This window comes from Corythoichthys intestinalis, chromosome 20 (genome assembly GCF_030265065.1).
Source record: "Corythoichthys intestinalis isolate RoL2023-P3 chromosome 20, ASM3026506v1, whole genome shotgun sequence".
NCBI lineage: Eukaryota > Metazoa > Chordata > Actinopteri > Syngnathiformes > Syngnathidae > Corythoichthys > Corythoichthys intestinalis.
The window spans coordinates 1,177,050-1,199,327 of NC_080414.1; the positions used below are offsets into that span (position 1 = coordinate 1,177,050).

The window sequence follows — 22,278 nt, forward strand, 5'->3', positions numbered from 1 at the left end:
CATGCGTGCATTTTGAAACGTGGTGGAAAAAAAATCAATGGGAGAAATTAGCCGCTACTGCATTGGCATAATATTTACGTAAAATAAATGCTAACTGCACGTTTTTTTTTTTTTTGCTTAAAAGTAAGAATCGAGACTGTTTTACGTCCATATCTATGAAGTATTCGGGGATTTAAGCATTTATACGCAAGAATTTTTACCGGAAAAACTCTGTTTACATCAGGCGGCCGCTAGCTATATTCACTAACAGACTAGCATTGTACTTATGTAAAATAAATGCTAACTGCACTTATTTATTTATTTATTTTTTGCTTTTAACCAAGAATCGAGGCCGTTTTATGTCCATATCTATAAAGAATTCAGGGATTGAAGCATTTATTCACAAGAATTTTCACTGGAAAAGCTCTAGTTACATCAGGCGTCCACTACCTACATTCACTAAAAGACTAGCATTGTACTTCGACATATTTATGCAAAATAAATGCTAACTGCCCTTTTTTTTTTTTTTTCGCTTTTAACCAAGAATCAAGACTGTTTTCCGTCCATATCTATAAAGAATTTGGGGATTTAAGCATTTATTCACAAGAATTTTCACTGGAAAAGCTCTGTTTACATCAGGCGACCGCTACCTACATTCACTAAAAGCCTAACATTGGCATATTTACGTAAAATAAATGCTAACTGCATGTTTTTGTGCTGCTAACCAAGAATCAAGACTGTTTTACATTTAAATCTATACAAATACAGAGATTTAAGCATTTATCCACACAAAATTTTGACCGGAATAGCTCTATTTACTATAGGCGGCCGCTACCTACATTCACTAAAAGACTAGCATTGACATATTTACGTGAAATAAAAGGATAACTGCATGTTTTTTGTTTTTTTTTGCTTTTAACCAAGAATCAAGACTGGTTTATGTCTATATCTATAAAGAATTTGGGGATTTAAGCATTTATTCACAAGAATTTTCACTGGAAAAGCTCTATTTACATCAGGCGTCCACTACCTACATTCACTAAAAGACTAGCATTGTACTTCGACATATTTATGCAAAATAAATGCTAACTGCCCTTTTTTTTTTTTTTTGCTTTTAACCAAGAATCAAGACTGTTTTCCGTCCATATCTATAAAGAATTTGGGGATTTAAGCATTTATTCACAAGAATTTTCACTGGAAAAGCTCTGTTTACATCAGGCGACCGCTACCTACATTCACTAAAAGCCTAACATTGGCATATTTACGTAAAATAAATGCTAACTGCATGTTTTTGTGCTGCTAACCAAGAATCAAAACTGTTTTACATTTAAATCTATACAAATTCAGAGATTTAAGCATTTATCCACACAAAATTTTGACCGGAATAGCTCTATATACTTTAGGCGGCCGCTACTTACATTCACTAAAAGACTAGCATTGACATATTTACGTGAAATAAAAGGATAACTGCATGTTTTTTTGTTTTTTTTTGCTTTTAACCAAGAATCAAGACTGGTTTACGTCTATATCTATAAAGAATTTGGGGATTTATGCATTTATACGCAAGAAGTTTCACCGGAAAGCTCTGTTTACATCAGCGGCCGCTAGCTACATTCACTAACAGGCTAGCATTGTACTTACGTAAAGTAAAGGTTAACTGCCTGGTGTTTTTGCTATTAAACAAGAATCAAAACTGTTTTACATACATATCTATAAAGAATTCGAGGATTTAAGCATTTATTTACAAGAATTTTCACCGGAAAAGCTCACTTTACATCAGGCGGCCGCTAGCTACATTAACTAACAGACTAGCATTGTACTTATGTAAAATAAATGCTAACTGCACGATTTTTTTTTCGCTTTTAACCAAGAATCGAGACTGTTTTACGTCCATATCTATGAAGAACTCAGGGATTTAAGCATTTAGTCATCAGAATTTTTAAATGGTGTTATGGTGTTATACTTATATAGCGCTTTTCCACCTTTCAAAGCGCTCAAAGCGCTTTACACTATCTCGCCATCCACCTACTGGTGACGCAGCACCAGGAGCAACGTGGGGTTCAGTATCTTGCTCAAGGACACTTAGGTCAGTTCATCAGGGCGGAGAATTGCGGGTTGGGGGACAACTACTCTACCACTGAGCCACACCACCCCCTAACAAAAAAAGCTCTCTGTGATTTCACTCAGTCAGCTTTGACGGCCTCACCAACAATGCAGGCTCCCTATTTATCAGGCCCCGCACCCCTCGTCCTGTCAATAGATTATGCAGTCTATGAATATACATTATTGAAATGATTACAAATCTAAAATTTTCATAAAAAAGAAAAAATATTAAAAAGAAATATATATTATAGAAATGATAAAAATCACTTTTTTTTTTACGGTGTCGGGTCGCAGTAGGAAGGAAGGAGTAGGTAGAAGGTTGCGGTCATGTGCAGATGAGCGAGGTATTGCTCTTCTCGCGTTCAAGAACTGCTCGGATTTTTAGCCATCAGCCACCATGCTGTCCGCGGCAATGTGGACCCCAGCATGTCTACTGTACCTCATTTGATTAGGCTCGATATACAGTACACGAAAGTGTCCTTTCCATTTTAACCATATTTGACGACCGTCAATCCTCCCCTCTGTGTTTTATTCCTACAGGTTGTCAAGGACTGCAAGGTGGCTGATGGCTAAAATCCGAGCAGTTCTTGAAGCGACATGGGCAGTTGCCGTCGCTTCAAAACAAGTCGATGGACTATTTTGTTCGCTCTGTGAAAACACAGAGAAACAGGCAACTTTTTTGAGAAAAACTATAAAGGTAAATGAGAAAGCTCTCAAAGCCAGATAGCTTATTGCTAAATCCAAATCGTCCCACCACTGTGGCAGAGACAATTCTACCTGCCCGCAAAGCCATTGTCAGCGGGATGCCCTGATGCGGTTAAAGATATTGCTAAAGTCCCCGTCTGACAATTATGAGCTTTTCAAGCCTAACTGCTATAAAAAAAAACAGAGAGAGACTGAGATCTGTTGACTAAGATTCCTGCCAGGATATCGGCTTTGTGTTCATCTAAACAGGCTCAAATTTGACAGTGAGAAATTATTTTATAACTAAATATACTGTACAGAAAGTAATATTGGAACATTTTTTGTTTGTGGTGTGCCGCCAAGTTTTTTTTTCCAAATGTAAAAACGTGCCCTGACTCAGAAAAAGTAAAAAAAAACAACAACACTGTTTTAGTGCCATTTACAGGTCTAAAATGCTCCTTTTGTCTTTTTAAGCAAGCGTCCTTTTCATGCTGAAAGCACATGCATGAATGGCACTGTTGAATTTCCAGCTACTGAACATTTCTAAAGCGCCAAGGTAAACATCATTAATGTCATTTATAACACTTATTTCAACTTTAAAAGACAGGAGGCTTTAAGCCTGCTGTGCATTGTCGCATTTCATTTGTCTTCCAATCCATTTGAACTTGGAGGGCTGTCAACCGGTCCGAATGGGTTTGACGTCTATCGCCATCAACGGCCGCCGTCGTCGCTTTTCCGACATCGGCACAGTAGCGTCAACTCGATGACCGTTTGTCAAATATTTCATTGCAAAACTGAAGTATTCGCGTTTGCGCCGTCGAGCACGCGAGGCAACGTTCGAGTGCTCTCGTGAAAGTCCGAATATGCAAATGACTCCCGTCTGGGCTTTTGAGCCCACAATTTCTTCCCGTCCCTCGGCGGAGCTCAAATTGCTTCGGAAATTGTTTAAACGCTCAGCGGAGTTAATTAGCGGCGCGGGCCTACAGCTAATTGGGCCGAATTTTCCAGAACTCGCGTGTGCAATTACTGTCCATTTGCACGCGTCGTAACGACCGTCCAATTACCTTCGGATTCCCCGACACAGAAACGAATGGAAGTGACGCCGCTTTGTTCATTTTCTCATTTCTTAAATCGTTGGGCTCATTTTAACACATTGGCTACCATGTGCAATCCATTTGAACAGTTCTGACTGAAAAATTCCATGACGATAATGTTCAAGTAGTGAATGACCTACAGCGAGCTGGGACCACAATAACAAAAGCTACCATCATTAACACAATGCACCGCCAGGGACTCAAATCCTGCACTGCCAGACGTGTCCCCCTGCTGAAGAAAGTACACGTCCAGGCCCGTCTGCGGTTCGCTAGAGAGCATTTGGATGATCCAGAAGAGGACTGGGAGAATGTGTTAGGGTCAGATGAAACCAAAATAGAACTTTTTGGTAGAAACATGTTCTTGAGTTTGGAGGAGAAAGAATACTGAATTGCATCTGAAGAACACCATACCCACTGTGAAGCATGGGGATGGAAACATCATGCTTTTGGGCTGTTTTTCTGCAAAGGGACCAGAACGACTGATCTGTGTAAAGGAAAGAATGAATGGGGCCATGTATCGAGAGATTTTGAGTGAAAATCTCCTTCCATCAGCAAGGGCATTGAAGATGAGACGTGGCTGGGTCTTTCAGCATGACAATGATCCCAAACACACAGCCAGGGCAACAAAGATGTGGCTTCGTAAGAAGCATTTCAAGGTGCTGGAGTGGCCTAGCCAGTCTCCAGATCTCAACCCCATAGAAAATCTGTGGAGGGAATTAAAAGTCAGTGTTGCTCAATGACAGCCCCAAAACATCACTGCTCTAGAGGAGATCTCTGCATGGAGGAATGGGCCAAACTACCAGCAACAGTGCTTGAAAAGCTTGTGAAGAGTTAGAGAAAACGTTTGGCCTCTGTTATTGCCAACAAAGGGTACATGACAAAGTATTGAGATGAACATTTGCTATTGACCAAATACTTAATACTTATCAAGTGTCAATTTCATCAACATCCGCATCTTTGCTCTAATATTGATTGCTGCTACTGCGCCATGGCATGACGGTACACGATTGGCCAGAAGGTTGCCGTGGTGACCAGCGTGACCGACGGACACGACGCTCACCTGTCAAATTAAAAGGACGCCTTTTTTTTTTTAGGATGGGGCTTCCTGGTAGGAGTAGGAACCTCTTGTTACCTCATGATACGATACGATTTACACAGCTCACGATAACGATGATCTGACGACATGGAGATACAACGATTATCGATACATTGGTTAGGAAATCATTCTAGGATATTCTACAAACGAATTAACAGAGAAACAAGCTTCTGCTGTGAATTGGAATGAGTTTAACACTAGTAGACGTCCAATCCATTTGAAGTGGGAGGGTGGCATCCCTCCCACTTCAAACGGATTGAACGTCTATGGCCGACAGTGACAGCCAATGCCAGGCAATTAGGTCATTTTGGGCCATTTAAGGTCATATACCTGTTGATTTTCAGTTACTTCTAGTTGATTTTGGGGTATTTTATGGGTCACTTCCTGTTTATTTTGAGTTACAGAACAGGAAGTTACCTGGGAATCATCCAAATGAATAGGCAGTGACTAAAACTTAACAGGAAATGACCTGTAAATGCCCTGAAAATCGGACAGAGTGACTGAATGCTCTGGTTTCGAATGAACAAATGTTCCCAGTCTAAATGGATTGGTCGTCGAGCACCGTTAGAGTGCTAGAGAGTTATGGTGGAAGATTTTGGTAGCAACTTGTTGGTTCCTTTTTACAAAAATTTTTAAAATCTCGATTCTTGGCAGGAGCATATCAATAACCTTTTGGAATATAAAGTATCACGATATATCACCATTTCGATATTTTGTCACACCCCTACTTCCTAGTGTCGGATTCAGGGGTCGCGTTAACCGAATATTTTCCGTCGTTGACCGGTTTTTTAAAACGGTGACGGAAAAAACTGAAGTCCGTCCGTCATTTTGACAGGTTGCAATTCACACCCCAGACCACAGGGTGGCGAGTGAGCATATTAATTAGCTATTGTCTCTCCCGGGGTCTGGCGGCGGCACCGTGATTGACACATCAACGCGAGGTTCTTATTGGTGCACCCGGTGTGCCAGCGCGTCATCCAATTGGTGGACTAGATTGCCGCCTGTGTATAGACCCCAACCACATGACGTCACAACTCCGCCCCTCTGACTGGAGCCGCCATATTGTCCGTCAGCTCGTCGTGTTTACACATTACCGCTACGTACATGCCTCCTATTACGGCGTGTTTTTCTGCTCGTTAACATTAATAATCAAAATGGTGAAGGCGTGTGTGGCGGTTGGTTGCAGTAACAGAGAAGATAGACGGAGAGACTTGAAGTACTACCGTATTCTGAGAGACCCGAAGAGGAGAGCGAGATGGACTGCTGTAATTCGACAAGAAATCTGGGCACCAAACGATCACCACAGACTATGTAGTAGTCATTTTATATCTGGTAAGATGCATTTAATATATAATTAGAAGATTTTGGGCTGACAACCACAATTAAGATCATTGTGTGACGTTGGTGATTGGGGTCTATATAGTTGCGTCTTTTTCTTTGGGGGTGAAGTTGTTGTTTTGTTGGTGTTGTTGGCGGTAAGCAGAGTAAAAAGAGGGAGAAAAATACCACGGCTTCCGTGTCTAATTTTTCGCCGCCAAGCAAGCGTTACAATATTTATTAAAAATGAATGAAAACTAAATACTATTGAATATGTCATCATTAACATTTTAAAAATTTAAGTGACGGGTAAAAATAGATTATGACCGGATTTTTATGACCCTGTCAGTCAAAATGACAGACAACGAAAATGTCTAGCGCAACCTCTGGTCGGATTATACCGTATTGGCCCGAATATAAGACGGTGTTTTTTGCATTGAAATAAGACTGAAAAAGTTGGGGTCGTCTTACATTCGCGGTCTAGACATTATACCCATTCATGACGCTAGATGGCGCCAGATATCATTGAAGCGATGTTCTGTCATGACAAATCTCAGCGACTCTCAAGTTTAACCAGTTTGCATTATTTTATTGCAATGTTTTTCCCTTATTCAGATTTGTTTCAAAACTACAGTTACAATTAGACTTCACTTTGATGGTTAATGCAGTTATTGCAATTTTGTTGTTTTATCACAGTAGATTGGTTTATTTACATTTCAAAAACCAGAAGCCATTCATTTACGAATGTGATTGCACTTGAGTTATTTACATATTTAAATGTTCAGATATTAAGATTTGAATGAGGCAAAATAACATGCTTTTTCGCTCAAATATATTGTTATCATCATTTGTTTCGGATGTACTGTCATTATTTTCTGTATAAAAATGAATTTGGTGTTCAAAAAGTCTTTTTTCAAACTTGACTCTTCAAAAAGAGGGGGTCGTCATATATTCAGGGCCGCCTTATATTCGGGCCAATATGGGTATTTCATTGCATTTCATGAATTAACTTTGGCTGCCATTGATGGCACTAGATGTCTAAACCATTTGGACTGTCATGTAAAAAAAAAAAGGAAAATCAATTTCACCAGTCCAAATGGATTGGACAGCTATCATCGTCAACAGCAGCCAATGTTAATTGTTAAAACGTTTGAAAGTATGTTGATGCATTTCCTTAGTTTTGGGTGCTGTAAGTACTCATCAAAGTCAAATCAGCAATCGGCATCAACGACAATCAGTTCCACCCAAATTAGGAGGCATATTAGGCATTTGCCAGTTAAACGGAATCTAATTTGGTGGATAAATACAAGTGGCAGAGAAATGGACGAGCTGAAGAGGACAGTCAAGTGTCGTCTTCCCACTTTGGGACAGGAAATGTATTCTGCATGTCAGCGTTCTGTCCAAATGTTTTTGAAGGGCAACATGTTTTTGGCCTGGGGGTGTCCGCCCGCACCTGAGCCTTCCCGCTGGCCGGCCCACACCAAAGAGGAAATTCACATCTTTTTGAGTCGCAGACTCTAACACCACGTTTTCACCCGAATGCACAGTCAAAACAAAATGTCCAAATGAAGCCTTCCAACAAACTCTAGTGAAAATTTCCTAATTTCAAGATCAGTTTTTTTTTTTTTTTTTTTTTTTTATGTTTCGCTTTCGCAACGAATTAAATCCATTTGAACTGGGATGTTTGGCAAGTTTCAGCACCATTGACGTCCAATCCATCTGAAGTTGAAGGGATGGCGGCAAATGAACAAATGGTCAAATGGGTTGAACGTCTACTAGGGCTGAATGATATTGGAAAAAACTGGCATTGTGACATTCTGGGGTAGCACGAACCCCAATTGCAAACGCTTTGCGGAAGAAAAAAAGCACGAATGCAAACTGCTTCAACACGACCGCCAATTCCTAAAGTGCGATTGCAAATCGGCAAAAGCACGAGCCCCAAATGCCACAACACGACAGCAATTGGCTCACAACACAACTCCAGCAAATGGCTCTCAAGACGAATGCAAAAAGCCACAGCATGACGGCAATAGACTTCATAATTGTATTGACGGGTCAATTTGGCCAGCCACTGCACAACGCCTTCAAGCAGTGGGCCAGGCATCCCACAATCCGCTTCAGTTATTCGCAGTCGGTCGCAGAGACGCATGCAGCATTCAGTGCCGGATTTAGGATAAAAGTACGAAAGCTGTACCGCATACAAACAGGAAGGATTGTCTCAGGAGTGATATTTTTGGAGGATTCAAAGTAATTATTATATTTTTCGTACCATGCGTGCATTTTGAAACGTGAAAAACATCAATGGGAGAAAGCAGCCGCTACTGCATTGGCATCATTGTTCGCAATAATTACGTAAAATAAATGCTAACAGCACTTTTTTTTTTTTTTTTTTTGCTTTTAACCAAGACTCCAGTTTTCCGTCCATTTCTATGAAGAATTCAGGGATTTAAGCATTTATTCACAAGAATTTTCACCGGAAAAGCTCTGTTTACATCAGGCGGCCGCTACCTACATTCACTAACAGACTAGCATTGTACTTATGTAAAATAAATGCTAACTGCACTTTTTTTTTTTGCTTTTAACCAAGAATCGAGACCGTTTTATGTCCATATCTATAAAGAATTCAGGGATTGAAGCATTTATTCACAAGAATTTTCACCAGAAAAGCTGTTTACATCAGGCAGCCGCTAGCTACATTCACTAACAGACTAGTATTATACTTCGACATATTTATGCAAAATAAATGCTAACTGCCCTTTTTTTTTTTTTTTTTTTGCTTTTAACCAAGAATCAAGACTGTTTTCCGTCCATATCTATAAAGAATTTGGGGATTTAAGCATTTATTCACAAGAATTTTCACTGGAAAAGCTCTATTTACATCAGGCGACCGCTACCTACATTCACTAAAAGCCTAACATTGGCATATTTACGTAAAATAAATGCTAACTGCATGTTTTTGTGCTGCTAACCAAGAATCAAGACTGTTTTACATTTAAATCTATACAAATTCAGAGATTTAAGCATTTATTCACAAGAATTTTGACCGGAATAGCTCTATTTACTTTAGGCGGCCGCTACCTACATTCACTAAAAGACTAGCATTGACATATTTACGTGAAATAAACGATAACTGCATGTTTTTTTTGCTTCTAACCAAGAATCGAGACCGTTTTATGTTAATATTTTTAAAGAATTCAGGGATTTAAGCATTTAGTCACAAGAATTTTCACTGGAAAACTATTTACATCAGGCGTCCACTACCTACATTCACTAAAAGACTAGCATTGTACTTTGACATATTTATGCAAAATAAATGCCAACTGCCCTTTTTTTTTTTGCTTTTAACCAAGAATCAAGATTGTTTTCCGCCCATATCTATAAAGCATTCGGAGATTTAAGCATTTATTCACAAGAATTTTCAGGGGAAAAGCTCTGTTTACATCACACGGCAGGCTAGCTACATTCACTGTGACATCACAATGACGATATTCAAACCATATTATTGTGCAGGCCTAATATCTACTAATGATAAAAGTCATTTCAATTGAAGGCAGAAGCTTGAAAAGACCTTTCGTCGCACCTACCAACATGGCCTGAGGGCAGCCATGTTAGTAGAGGCGACGTTGGTGTCAAAGTCAATGCATCGACATCAAATTTAATTCTAGCTTAAACCAATATTTTCATTATTTTATTTATTAGGGACAGTGCACGTTGATAAACATCTAAAAGATGTAAATATGCCAGATTGTAGCAAAAAAAAAAAGCTAATTTACATCCGCAGTCCCTAGGCAGGTAACAGAAAAACACAAAAAGACACAAAAGAACAAAATATTACAATAAAACAGTACAGTACAATAGGTTATATACAATGTACATATGTATGTGTATGTACAGTACTGTATGATTTGATCTGAGCATCAGCGATTTACAATTGGCTGCCATTGATATCCAATCCATTTCAAGTGGGAGGGATGGCAGTAAAGTGCCACCCTCCTGCTTCAAATGAATTGGACGCCTACTAGTGATAAACTCATTTCAATTCACGGCAGAATGATTGCACGCCAAATGATTGGACGTCTCTTATCAGAGAGTTATTGGTGCAGACAAAAAAAAAAAAAAAAAAAACAAGCCGCAAATGTAAATGATTCCAGTTCAGGGCCCGACAACATGGACACAATGGAAATGAAGAGGGCGGGATCAATAGGTGGCGCGTAAAACTAATTTGCTGCTTTTTTTGAACGCCGCTTCTCCACATCATGTGATGAACGGCGCGATTAGACGAGCGCTATGAATAAATTAACGTTGCGGTATGCCTTTCAGCTCGGCGCAATCGATGTCCGACCCGCTCGGCCGTGTCCGGAAATACGTTAGGTTGGCAAAAGTATTAGGACGGCGACATGGCGGAGTTCTTCAACATCAAACTAATTGAAACCTTTGCCAAATGTTCGTTTGGGAGGAAAATGACAATTTTGTCGCTAATTTCTATTCAATGAAACAAAATATTCGTCACTTTCAAAGGATCAAAATAAGGCAAAATACAGTACAACTATAACAGGTAGTGTTACATCAATACCATAATTTTGGCTCCCGATACCTGTTCTGATACGTTTTTTCTAAAATTAAACTTGATTACTTTTGAGATATTCGTTGAATATGTTTACTGTATCTCTGTTGCACTGCTACCAATACTATCATCAGTACCGATATGGCACTAAAATGACGTTATTGGGGAGGTCTAAGAAATAACCTGCCGTTGCTGTGCAATAGGGGTGAGACAAAATATTGAAATAGTGATACATTGTGATACTTTGAATCCCAAAAAGTTATCAATATGCTCCTTCCGAGAATCGATACATCGTTGGGGTGCTTACAGGTCACTTTTTGTTCATTTTAGAGCATTTACAGGTCACTTTCTGTTGAGTTTGAGTCACTGCCTAATCATAAATGACCCCAAATCAACAAGAAGTGACTAAAAATCAACAGCAAAAGGCCTGAAATGCGCCCTTATTCAATCATTGGTTGTCATTGACCCTTATGGACGTCCAATCCATTTGAAGTGGGAGGGATGAGGGCAAAAGAACAAGTGTTCATTTGCTGCCACCCTCCCAGCTCAAACAGATTGGACATCTAAGAGTGATAAACTCATTCCAATTTACAGCAGGAGGATTAAAAATACAGTGGTATGAAAAAGTATCTAAAACTTTTGAAATTTCTCACATTTTTGCATAAAATCACCATCAAATGTCATCTTTGTCAAAATCACAGATGAAAATACAGTGTCTGCTTTAACTAAAACCACCCGAACATTTAAAAGGTTTTTATATTTTAATGAGGATAGCATGCAAACATTGACAGAAAGGGGAAAAAGAAGTGAACCCTCTGCCTAAAGAGACTTAAAGAGCAATTGAAACCAATTTTTACCAAACAATATAAGACAGGTGTGTGCCCAATCACTGATGAGTGGTTTAAAGCTGCCCTGTCCACTATAAATCAACTTCAGAATGGTTCCAGATGAACAACATACACGTTCTGGAGTGGCCAAGTCAAAGTCCAGACTTGAACACCATTGAGATGCTGTGGCATGACCTAAAAATAGCGATTCATGCCAGACCTCCAAGGAATCTGACTGAACTACAGCAGTTTTGGAGAGAAGAATGGGCCAAGATTAGTCCCGATCGATGTGCCAGACTGATCTGCAGCTACAGGAAGCATCCGGTTAAAGATATTGCTGCCAAAGGTGGGGCGGCAAAATATGAAATGTGATAGTTAACTTACTTATTTCCCCCCTTTTTTCATTGTTTGCATTCTACGATCATTAAAATATGAAAACCTATAAATTTTTGGGTGGTTTTAGTTAAAGCAGACACTTTTTACATCTGTGTGATTTTGACGAAGATCAGATCAAGTTTGATGGTGATTTTATGCAGAAATGTGAGGAATTCTAAAAGGTTCAGATACTTTTTCATACCACTGTAGCTTGTTGTTTTGTAGAATATCTGATTTTCCTGACCAATGTACTGATAATTGTTGTATCGCTGTATCGTGAGATGATCGTTATCGTGAGCTTTCTATCACGCAAATCGTATCGTGAGGTACAGAGACTGGTCGCCCTATCCAAGATGGCCGGCAGTTACGCATGCCACAGTAAAAAAAAAAAAAAGGACCGCTTGTCACGCTACCCAAGATGATGATAGACATCCAATTATTAATTAATTATTCTTCTACTGTGAATTTCAATCACTTATCACTAGTACAGAGGTCTGGAACCTATGTCCCGCGAGCCATATATGGCTCTTTTGATGAGTGCATCTGGCTCTCCACCAACCCGTAATTTTAAATGTGGGAACGGCCGGCTCATTTGACATTAACGAGCTGTGATGAGCTGATGGTCCATTACGACATTTTTCTTGGACCTTCAAAACATACGTCGCAATAATATGCTTCAATTCAGTGCCCCTTGGTGGTCCTTCTGTCGCGAATTGCACGGAGCTGGGCGTAACTACAGAGCTCGTCTTGCGCCTTAAATCTCTGCTCAGCAGTTCCCCTCCCAACTCAATGCCGAGTGATCTGGAGTATATAAAAATTAAACCACAAAAGTGAACTGCGTGGTACCTCAAGTCATAGTCATTCACTCCAGTCATTCTATTCGTTTTTTTTCCCCAAGTGGTGAGTGCACAACAATTGTAACATACCAAGTACCGATGTCAGGCCATAGACTTTATTATGTATTGACGGGACACGGGGTCGATAAATACAGGGCCTGCATTGTTGGCGAGGCCGTCAAAGCTAACTGAGTGGAATCACAGACAAAGAGCTTTTTTCATTGAAAATTCTTGTGAATAAATGCTTAAGTCTCTATAGATATGGACATAAAAACAGTGTAGATTCTTGGTTAAAAGCAAAAAAAAAAACAAAAAAAAAACGTGCAGTTAGCATTTATTTTACGTAAATATGTCGAAGTACAATGCAAGTCTGTTAGTGAATGTAGCTAGCGGCCGCCTGATGTAAACAGAGCTTTTCCGGTGAAAATTCTTATGAATAAATGCTTAAATCCCCGAATTCTTTATAGATATGGACGTAAAACAGTCTCGATTCTTGGTTAAAAGCAATAAAAAACGTGCAGTTAGCATTTATTTTACGTAAATGTGGCAACTATGATGCCAATGCAGTAGCGGCTTATTCCTCCCATTGATGTTTTTCACAATTTTTCAAAATGCACGCATGGTACAAAAAATATAATAAAAAACCTTGAATCCTCCAACAAATCACTCCTGAGACAATCCTTCCTGTTTGTATGGGGTACAGCTTTCATACTTTTTCAACCGAAATCCAGCGTTACATTGCTGCGTGCGTGTTTGTGAATAGCTCCTCTTGATGTGGGCGGCCCCCTACTTGAATGTGAGGCGAAGTGCATGACCGATCTGAGCCGTCAATTCATTATGAAGTCTATAGTCTGGCTTTCGTTGTTGTTTTCTAAAGATTTATTCCAATCACAACTCGGCGACTGCTCGTAATAGCCGAGCATGCCCTCAGTCTCCCGCATGATGCGTTCAAATGCGCTCATGAAAAAAAAAAAAAAAAAAAAAAAAAAAGTGATCACAAAACCGACTCGTACAGTATATAAACACACACACATTCTCACACACACACTGTATGGCTCTCAGGGAATATTTTTAAAATATATCGGGTTTTCTGACTCTCTTGGTCAAAAAGGTTCCCGACCTCTGCACTAGTATATGTCCAATCCATTTGATTGGACTGGCAGGGGATGAATGAACATTAATTCGCTGCCGGGCCTCCTGCTTCAAATGGATTGGACGTCTAGTGCCAAAAAAGCAGTGTCAGAACGAGCCATGACAGCAATGACTTCATAGTCATTTTGTATTAAAAGAAAACAACAATTTGTATATGACTGAAAAAGCAGTTTCTGCTCTTGCATCCCTCTTTAAAATAAAAATGCTGTATTTTAAGCCAAAAGAACAGTTGTATTTCATAGAACAGTATGTCTATATGCTGCCATAGCAGATTCATGGCACATTAAGCCCACGAACTATTTCTAGTTGCCGTTTTACCCTGGAAACCCCCGTTTACAGACGTCGCGCAACTGCTTTTGTTTCAACCCAGCCATAAAAAGAAGGGAAGTCATTATATTTTTTTTATTCAAAATATCTGTCATTTTTAGCTTCGAATCATTAATTAATGTGTAATATTTGGTTAAAAGAAAAAAATGACTTCAAAAAATTATTCACTCGCATATTTTAAACTTTTAAACAAATTACGTCACAATGAAAAAAATCGTGTCTGTAAAACGGTCACGGATATCTACAGTGGGGCAAATAAGTATTTAGTCAACCACTAATTGTGCAAGTTCTCCCACTTGAAAATATTAGAGAGGCCTGTAATTGTCAACATGGGTAAACCTCAACCATGAGAGACAGAATGTGGAAAAAAACTTTATTTGCAAATCATGGTGGAAAATAAGTATTTGGTCTGTACCAAAAGTTCATCTCAATACTTTGGTATGTACCCTTTGTTGGCAATAACGGAGGCCAAACGTTTTCTCTAACTCTTCACAAGCTCTTCACACAGCTTCACACAGTTGCTGGTATTTTGGCCCATTCCTCCATGCAGATCTCCTCAAGAGCAGTGATGTTCTGGTGCTGTCATTGGGCAACACGGACTTTCAACTCCCTCCTCACCCTGTGGTGTCAAAATGATCACAAGAACGGGGAGCAAAAATCCCAGAACTACACGTGGGGACCTAGTGAATGACCTACAGAGAGCTGGGACCACAGTAACAAAGGCTACCATCAGTAACACAATCGACTCAAATCCTGTACTGCCAGACGTGTCCCCCTGCTGAACAAAGTACACGTCCAGGCCCGTCTGCGGTTCGCTAGAGAGCATTTGGATGATCCAGAAGAGGACTGGGAGAATGTGTTACGGTCAGATGAAACCAAAATAGGCACTTTTTGGTAGAAACACAGGTTCTCGTGTTTGGAGGAGAAGGAATACTGAATTGCATCCGAAGAACACCATACCCTCTGTGAAGCATGGGGGTGGAAACATCATGCTTTGGGGCTGTTTTTCCGCAAAGGGACCTGGACGACTGATCTGTGTAAAGGAAAGAATGAATGGGGCCATATATCGAGAGATTTTGAGTGAAAATATCCTTCCATCAGCAAGGGCATTGAAGATGAGACGTGGCTGGATCTTTCAGCATGACAATGATCCCAAACACACAGCCAGGGCAACAAAGGAGTGGCTTCATAAGAAGCACTTCAAGGTCCTGGAGTGGCCTAGGCAGTCTCCAGGTCTCAACCACAAAGAAAACCTGCAGAGGGAGTTAAAAGTCCGTGTTGCCCAACAACAGCCCCAAAACATCACTGCTCTAGAGGAGATCTGCATGGAGGAATGGGCCAAAATACCAGCAACAGTGTGTGAAAAGCTTGTGAAGAGTTACAGAAAACGTTTGGCCTCCGTTATTGCCAACAAAGGGTAGATAACAAAGTATGGAGATGAATGTTTGGTATTGACCAAATACTTATTTTCCACCATGATTTGCAAATAAATTCTTTAAAAATCAAACAATGCGATTTTATGTTTTTTTTTTCTCCACATTCTGTCTCTCATGGTTGAGGTTTAACCATGTTGACAATTACAGGCCTCTCTCAAATTTTCAAGTGGGAGAACTTGCACAATTAGTGGTTGACTAAAAACTTATTTTCCCCACTGTACCTCATAACTATGGCTTAATTTTATTTATTTTTTTGTTACTGTCGCATTTTCCCTGGTATGTTAGATGATAAATAATCGATCCAAAAAAAGAAAAATGTAAAAAAAGGGTAAATATATGAAAAAGAACATCTCCACCATTCCTTGATGTCTGCGATTTCTGCATCGGGACCCTTGTTATATGATCATGTTTCACCCATAAAATCCCCCCAAAAATCCAGCTGTGGCCATTCACATCTGTGTCTTGACACTCGATGATACATGCTACACGGAGTTTTTGGATCAAAACAAGGTAAGTACAGGATAATATCTCATTAAAATCATGGCATCTTTATTTATGCTCTCGCGTGCTCTCACTTTCAGTTAGGGTTTTGCTGTTTATTTATTTATTTTTGTAAATGGCCTCCTGTTAAAAAAATTTCATCCCCCGGAAAATTTTAGATTTTAAGCTTTCCAATGATGTATCACACATGCATATAGGACAATTTTGAAAGTTGGCCAAATTGGGGGTCTCAGAGCGGAACTTCAAGTCACCTGAGTGTTTTCCGCCATATTTTTTTCAGGCGGGTGTCAGTATCGGGACTCACAAAAATGGTATCGGTGCAACACTAGTCACAAGCCGACATTTCTATCATACCAGAAGCAATCCAGCCGAAAGACAAACATGAGTGAACGAGTCAATAAAAGCATAAAAAATGAATTCTAACTCCCGATGAAACTGCATTTTGCTGTGCATTGTTGCAAACGCGCTAGCATGACTGCAGCCAAGAAGCCGGCAGATGTTTTATTCATCCACGCGGTGAAGCGGCCACGCGTCCGCTATATCTTATTCCTCCCGACCGACCGGCCCAGATAACCAGAAAGCGGCCCGGAAGGAGGACGGGTAATAGGAGCCGTCGCGAGAAGACACGTCCGCAAATGATGAAATTTGAGGGTGACTGGTGACTAATTGGCCCTGGTGGACGGCGCCCGGGGCGGCAAACGGCCTCTTTGGGTTCACTCCGTGCTGATAAAAAGACTACAGTTAAACGCTTGGAAGGAACACCGACACTCAGGGGGATTGTGGTACCTCAAGAGGGCTGGGATGTCAGAAAACTACCGATTCAGTTACAAAAAAAATGTATCATAATTAGGGCTGTCAAACAATAAAATTTTTTAATTTAGTTCATCTCAGCTTAAAAATTAATTAATCGTAATTGATCACAATTCAAACCATCTATAAAATATGCCATATTTTTCTGTAAATTATTGTTGGAATGGAAAGATAAGACACGAGATGGATATATACATTCAACATATGGTACATAAGTACTGTATTTGTTTATTATAACAAAAAATCAACAAGACGGCATTAACATTAACATTCTGTTAAAGCGATCCATCTATAGAAAGACTTGTAGTTCTTAAAAGATAAATGTTAGTACAAGTTATAGAAATTTTATATTAAAACCCCTCTTAATGTTTTCGTTTTAATCAACTTTGTAAAATTTTCAAACAAAAAACAAACCAGTAGCTCACCATTGTTCAGCACCACCAATTCTCCTGGTGCTGAAAACCATGAAATCAGTCGCACCCAAGCACCAGCAGAGGGCGACAAAACTCTAAAAACACAAGTAACAAGTGCACATGACACTGTACTGTCATTTTAATCTGTTTGAGCGGGGCATGTGCGTTAATTGCGTCAAATATTTCAACGTGAGTAATTAAAAAATTAATTACCGCCTGTTAACATGATAATTTTGACAACCCTACTTCAAAGAAAAGAACACGGTCCCCACAGTCAAACATGGCGCAGGTTCCCTGATTTGGGGTTGCTTTACTGCCTCTGGCACTGGACTGCTTGACCGTGTGCATGGCATTATGAAGTCTGAAGACGACCAACAAATTTTGCAGCATAATGTAGGGGCCCAGTGTGAGAAAGCTTGGTCTCCCTCGGAAATTTTATATTAAAACCCCCCTTAATGTTTTCATTTTAATAAAATTTTCAATCAAAAAATAAACTAGTAGCTCGCCATTGTTGATGTCAGTAATTAAACATTGCTCATGGTGCAATGTGGTAAAATCAGTCGCACCCAAGCGCCAGCAGAGGGCGAAAAAACACTATAAAAACACAAGTAACAAGTGGACATGGCACTGAGCTGTCATTTTAATCTGTTTGAGCGGGGCATGTGCGTTAATTGCATCAAATATTTTAACGTGATTAATTAAAAAAATTAATTACCGCCCGTTAACGCGATGATTTTGACAGCCCTAATAATAATTACTAACGGTGGGAATCTTTGGGCTCCTAACGAGTCGATTACGATTCAGAGGCTACGATTTGATTATAAATCGATCATTCACACCCCCAGCTATTAGCTGCTTTTAATGTTTCGTACATTAGTTACAAAAATTGTAGGGCTGCAGCAATCGAATATTTTAGTAGTCGATTAATCGATGGACTAGTTAGTTCGAATAATCGAGTAATCGGATAAGGAACATGAAAAATTAAAATACCCGAGCTGAGCCTCAAACAGTATAAATTTTTAAAAATGAGGATCTATGTAAAACAAAAGAACAATTGGCTAAACTACATAGAAAAAGTAGACTAGCTTAAATGTTATAAAATGCTAAAGTTTTTATTTTTACAATGCTCTCAACAAATGGTTCAGACACATATTCCCACAAAAAAATGGCTAATTATATTGCTCAAACAAAAACTTAGCTTATGTTGGTCTTAACAGGGAACAGTTGGATTCAGCCATGTGAAATGAGGCAGACCAGAGGGCAGTGTATCCACCCTAATCAATAAAACTAAATCCAAACACTTTCAAAATAAACCATTACAACGCCACTTTAATTAAACGAATACTCAAGGCAACAAAATTTAATTTGAATATTTTTTTCTAATCGAATACTCGAGTTAATCGATTCATCGTTGCAGCACTAAATAATTGTACAAACATCCTCACAGGCTTAAATAAACGACTATTTTGGTATCAAGTTAACAGTTCAAAACGGTAAATAAAATACTCAAGTCCCCATTCTGTATCAGCAGCTTTAAACTGCATTCAATTCATTTAATGTTGTGAGTCAACCGTTAAGCCTGAGTTATACTCCCGCGTTGCGGTGACGGCGCAGGGACTACGGCGTCATTCGACATTCGATAGTTCTGCGGTGAGGGAACACGCTGCTCTGTAATTCACCGCCAAGCCACTAGTGGCGCTATGTTTGTACGGTTTTGGGGCATGCTTGTTGACTTCCGCTAGTCGGAGAAAAAATAAACAATGCAAGATGGAACTCTTGAAAGTAAATATTCTGCTCATCAACACTGAATAAATATTGAACATATAAATGTTGAGGGGCAGGCGATGCAGAAGACGGTTTCGAGGCGGTCTGGCCGACTTTTGATGGCGCACAGAGAGTTTTAGACTCGGGTGGAGAGAGCTAGCTGTGGCGGCTAGCTTCAAACTGGCGTCGAGCACTGCGTTCAAGGTCTGCAAAGCCCTCCAGCCCGATTTGTTTGCCGTGTCCTACAACCAGCCAGTGGGAAGCCATAGCAGATTTCTGGCATCTATGGAACTTCCCAAACTGCGTTGGGAAGTTCACTTGATTTTAACGTTATCATAAACAGCACCGAGGCACTCTCAATCAGTGATGATGTATCGTGTGTGAACTGTCTGTTATTGAAAATTAAAGGTCAAAACAACTCTTTTGACACAAAATCTGTGCTTTATTCTTCATATACTTGAAGTGTGACACATAAATAAGTCACAGACTCACAGCAAACATATGTACACAATAAATGATGAAGTGCACCAACCAAAAATACGGCATAAAGTGATAAAAAGTCGGCAGTTTTGGGCCGACTGGGTCACCGCTTCGTGTGGCCACTCGATTCCGAACACACACGTCTCTGTGGTTCTTCCATTTTTTTTTTTTTTCCCCCCAATCGCTGACCTTGCCATTTGGCAATCACAATAATGTCTTAACGAGACTTGCTCTTCGATGATACTCCCGTCGGCTTGGTCCATTTTTGCGTGTAGAAAATGATGTTCGATTCTACTCTACAATGGCAGTGATTTGGCGCTAAACCGGAAACAACAGTCTGAGCGGACCAATCACAGTCCGTTTTCGCCACGTCATACATGTCTACGCGACGCGAAGGTTAGAAAATTCGAGAGGCGCGCGTCAGGCTACGGCGTAGGGTCGTAACTCGGGTCTTCCTTGACGGCGCAGGTCTGACGAGGAAGTGTAACTCTGCCTTTAAAGTTGTTCAAATTGCTCCTGTTATTCCATAATTTCCCTTCAGTATACTTTTGACATGTGAAAGTTTGAAAACTGTTTCATCATTTAAAGATAAAGTCAAGATTTTGCCGATTTAGAAGTATTTTAGATAAAAAGTTCATTAGGTTCGTTTGGAAGGTTCGCTACAACAGCCTTCCAGGGAAGTCTACTGCTTTAAGGTGGCGGCTGTTTACTAACGCCGGCAAGTCTGTCATTTCGCATCTACAGTGCCCTCCATAATTATTGACACCCCTGAAAAAGATGTGTTTTTTAGCTTCTAATATTTTTTTTTAAAAATTCAAATAATATGAGACCTTAATGGAAAAAAAAGAGAAAAATCCAACCTTCAATACAAGTGCATTCATTCAGTGGGGAAAAAATCCCACATATTTGACATCAAATAATGTGTGTCACAATTATTAGCAGCCCTGGTGTTTAAACTTTGTACAACCCCCTTTTGCCAACAAAACAAGGTCTCGGGACTGAGATGGCCATGGGAGGAGCTTGATTTTGTGTCTGGTGAACCATTTCTGTGTAGATTTGGCCATATGTTTAGGGTCATGGTCTTGCTGAAAGACCCAGTGACGACCCATCTTCAGCTTTTGGGCAGAGGGCAACAGATTTTGATTTAAAATGTCCTGGTATTTCATGATGCCATGCACCCTAACAAGGTTCCCAGGGCCTTTGGAAGCGAAACAGCCCCACAGCATCACTGACCCACCCCCATACTTCACAGTGGGTATGAGGTGCTTTTCAGCATGCGCATGCTTCGTGGCACGCCAGACCCACTTAGAGTGTTTGTTGCCAAAAAGCTCAATCTTGGTGTCATCTGACCAAAGCACACTGGGACCGTGTGTATTTTTGTGTGAGCAAATAATCGAAGAATCGGAAATGTCGCACGCCTCATAAAAATGAATGATATTAAGCTAATGTATACAGCAGTCTACGGTGCTGCTTTCTGTTTAAAGTGGAAAGTTTTAGCTTGTAGCACTACTTGATGCATTTGATATTTGTGGCAGGACAGTTTCAGCTGTCATAATTAAACACGTATTATACTGTGATATAAAATGGCATATCGCACACACCGTCACTCATTTCTATCAGGTAACCTTCCAGTCACATTGTCAAAATAAAAGCCGTCCCGCGGCTCTCCTTACAAAATAAAATGCCTCCTTTGCGTCACCTCCTCCAATTTATTTGCGCAAATATTAACGTCGGATACCTGCAGGGGGGAGCGAGAGGGGGAGGGAACGTCTGTTCATCCGTGCGGACGCGGAAAAGAAGACGGTCCTCCCGGCGGCGAATAAAAAAGTAAGAAAAAATGAAAAATCCAAAACAAGACGAGCAAAACGAACGATCAGGAAAAGTCCCGGAAAGCAAAGCTTTGGACAAGTCCGAGCACATCGAAACAGAGAATAAAATACAAAAAAAAAAAAAGAATGAAAAAAAAAAACCCGCCCCCTTCAAAAAAAAAAAAAAAAAAAAAAAGAAATACCACAAGCCACTAAAAACGTTTGCCTGAAAAGCAAAGTGCCGCGTGCGCTAGTAGGCAGCGGATCGAGTGCATGCTGGAAACTTGGAGGGAAAAAAAAAAAAAAAACACGAGTATGTCAACGCTCTATTCACACACCAGCGGCGGCGGGAAGAAAAAAAAAAAAAAGAAAAAGGAAAAAAAGAGCAGCAAAAACGTACTCACCGAGCGTCGGGAGTAAAAGCTGGTGGAGGAAAAAGAGAAGGCGTAGGGCGACCGAAGCCACGGAGGAAGCGGCGGCTAGTCCTAGTCCTTATGGCGCCATGGCGACGCCCGCTTGCTGCCTGGATGCCCGCGCGGCCGCCTGTTTGCGTGCCAAAGATGACGCCGCCTCTCACTGGCTTTCGTCCGCGCCAGCCGCCGGATGCGCTTTTCTCCCGTGCGTTCTCGGGAGATCTGATTGGACGGGAGGCGAGAAAGAGAGAAGGAAGGATGGGGGCGGGGGTTAGGTACCAGCACGCAGCCCGTTGCGC

The 22,278-nt window shown here is 40.3% G+C and overlaps 1 protein-coding gene across 3 annotated transcripts in view; it reads right to left on the minus strand.

Annotated features, from left to right (window-relative positions):
* LOC130908498 (RNA-binding Raly-like protein) overlaps positions 1-21,916 on the minus strand; it is an 83,368-nt gene extending 61,452 nt beyond the window's left edge. For 2 of the 3 annotated variants that reach the window (XM_057823960.1, XM_057823959.1), the window contains exon 1: positions 21,497-21,913. In XM_057823960.1, coding sequence (XP_057679943.1) covers positions 21,497-21,678 — 182 coding nt within the window. In that variant the 5' untranslated portion in view covers positions 21,679-21,913. Of the gene's footprint in view, positions 1-21,496 lie in introns of all 3 variants that reach the window. The other variant, XM_057823962.1, reaches the window with a different exon arrangement.
* Between the last annotated feature and the right edge of the window lie 362 nt (positions 21,917-22,278).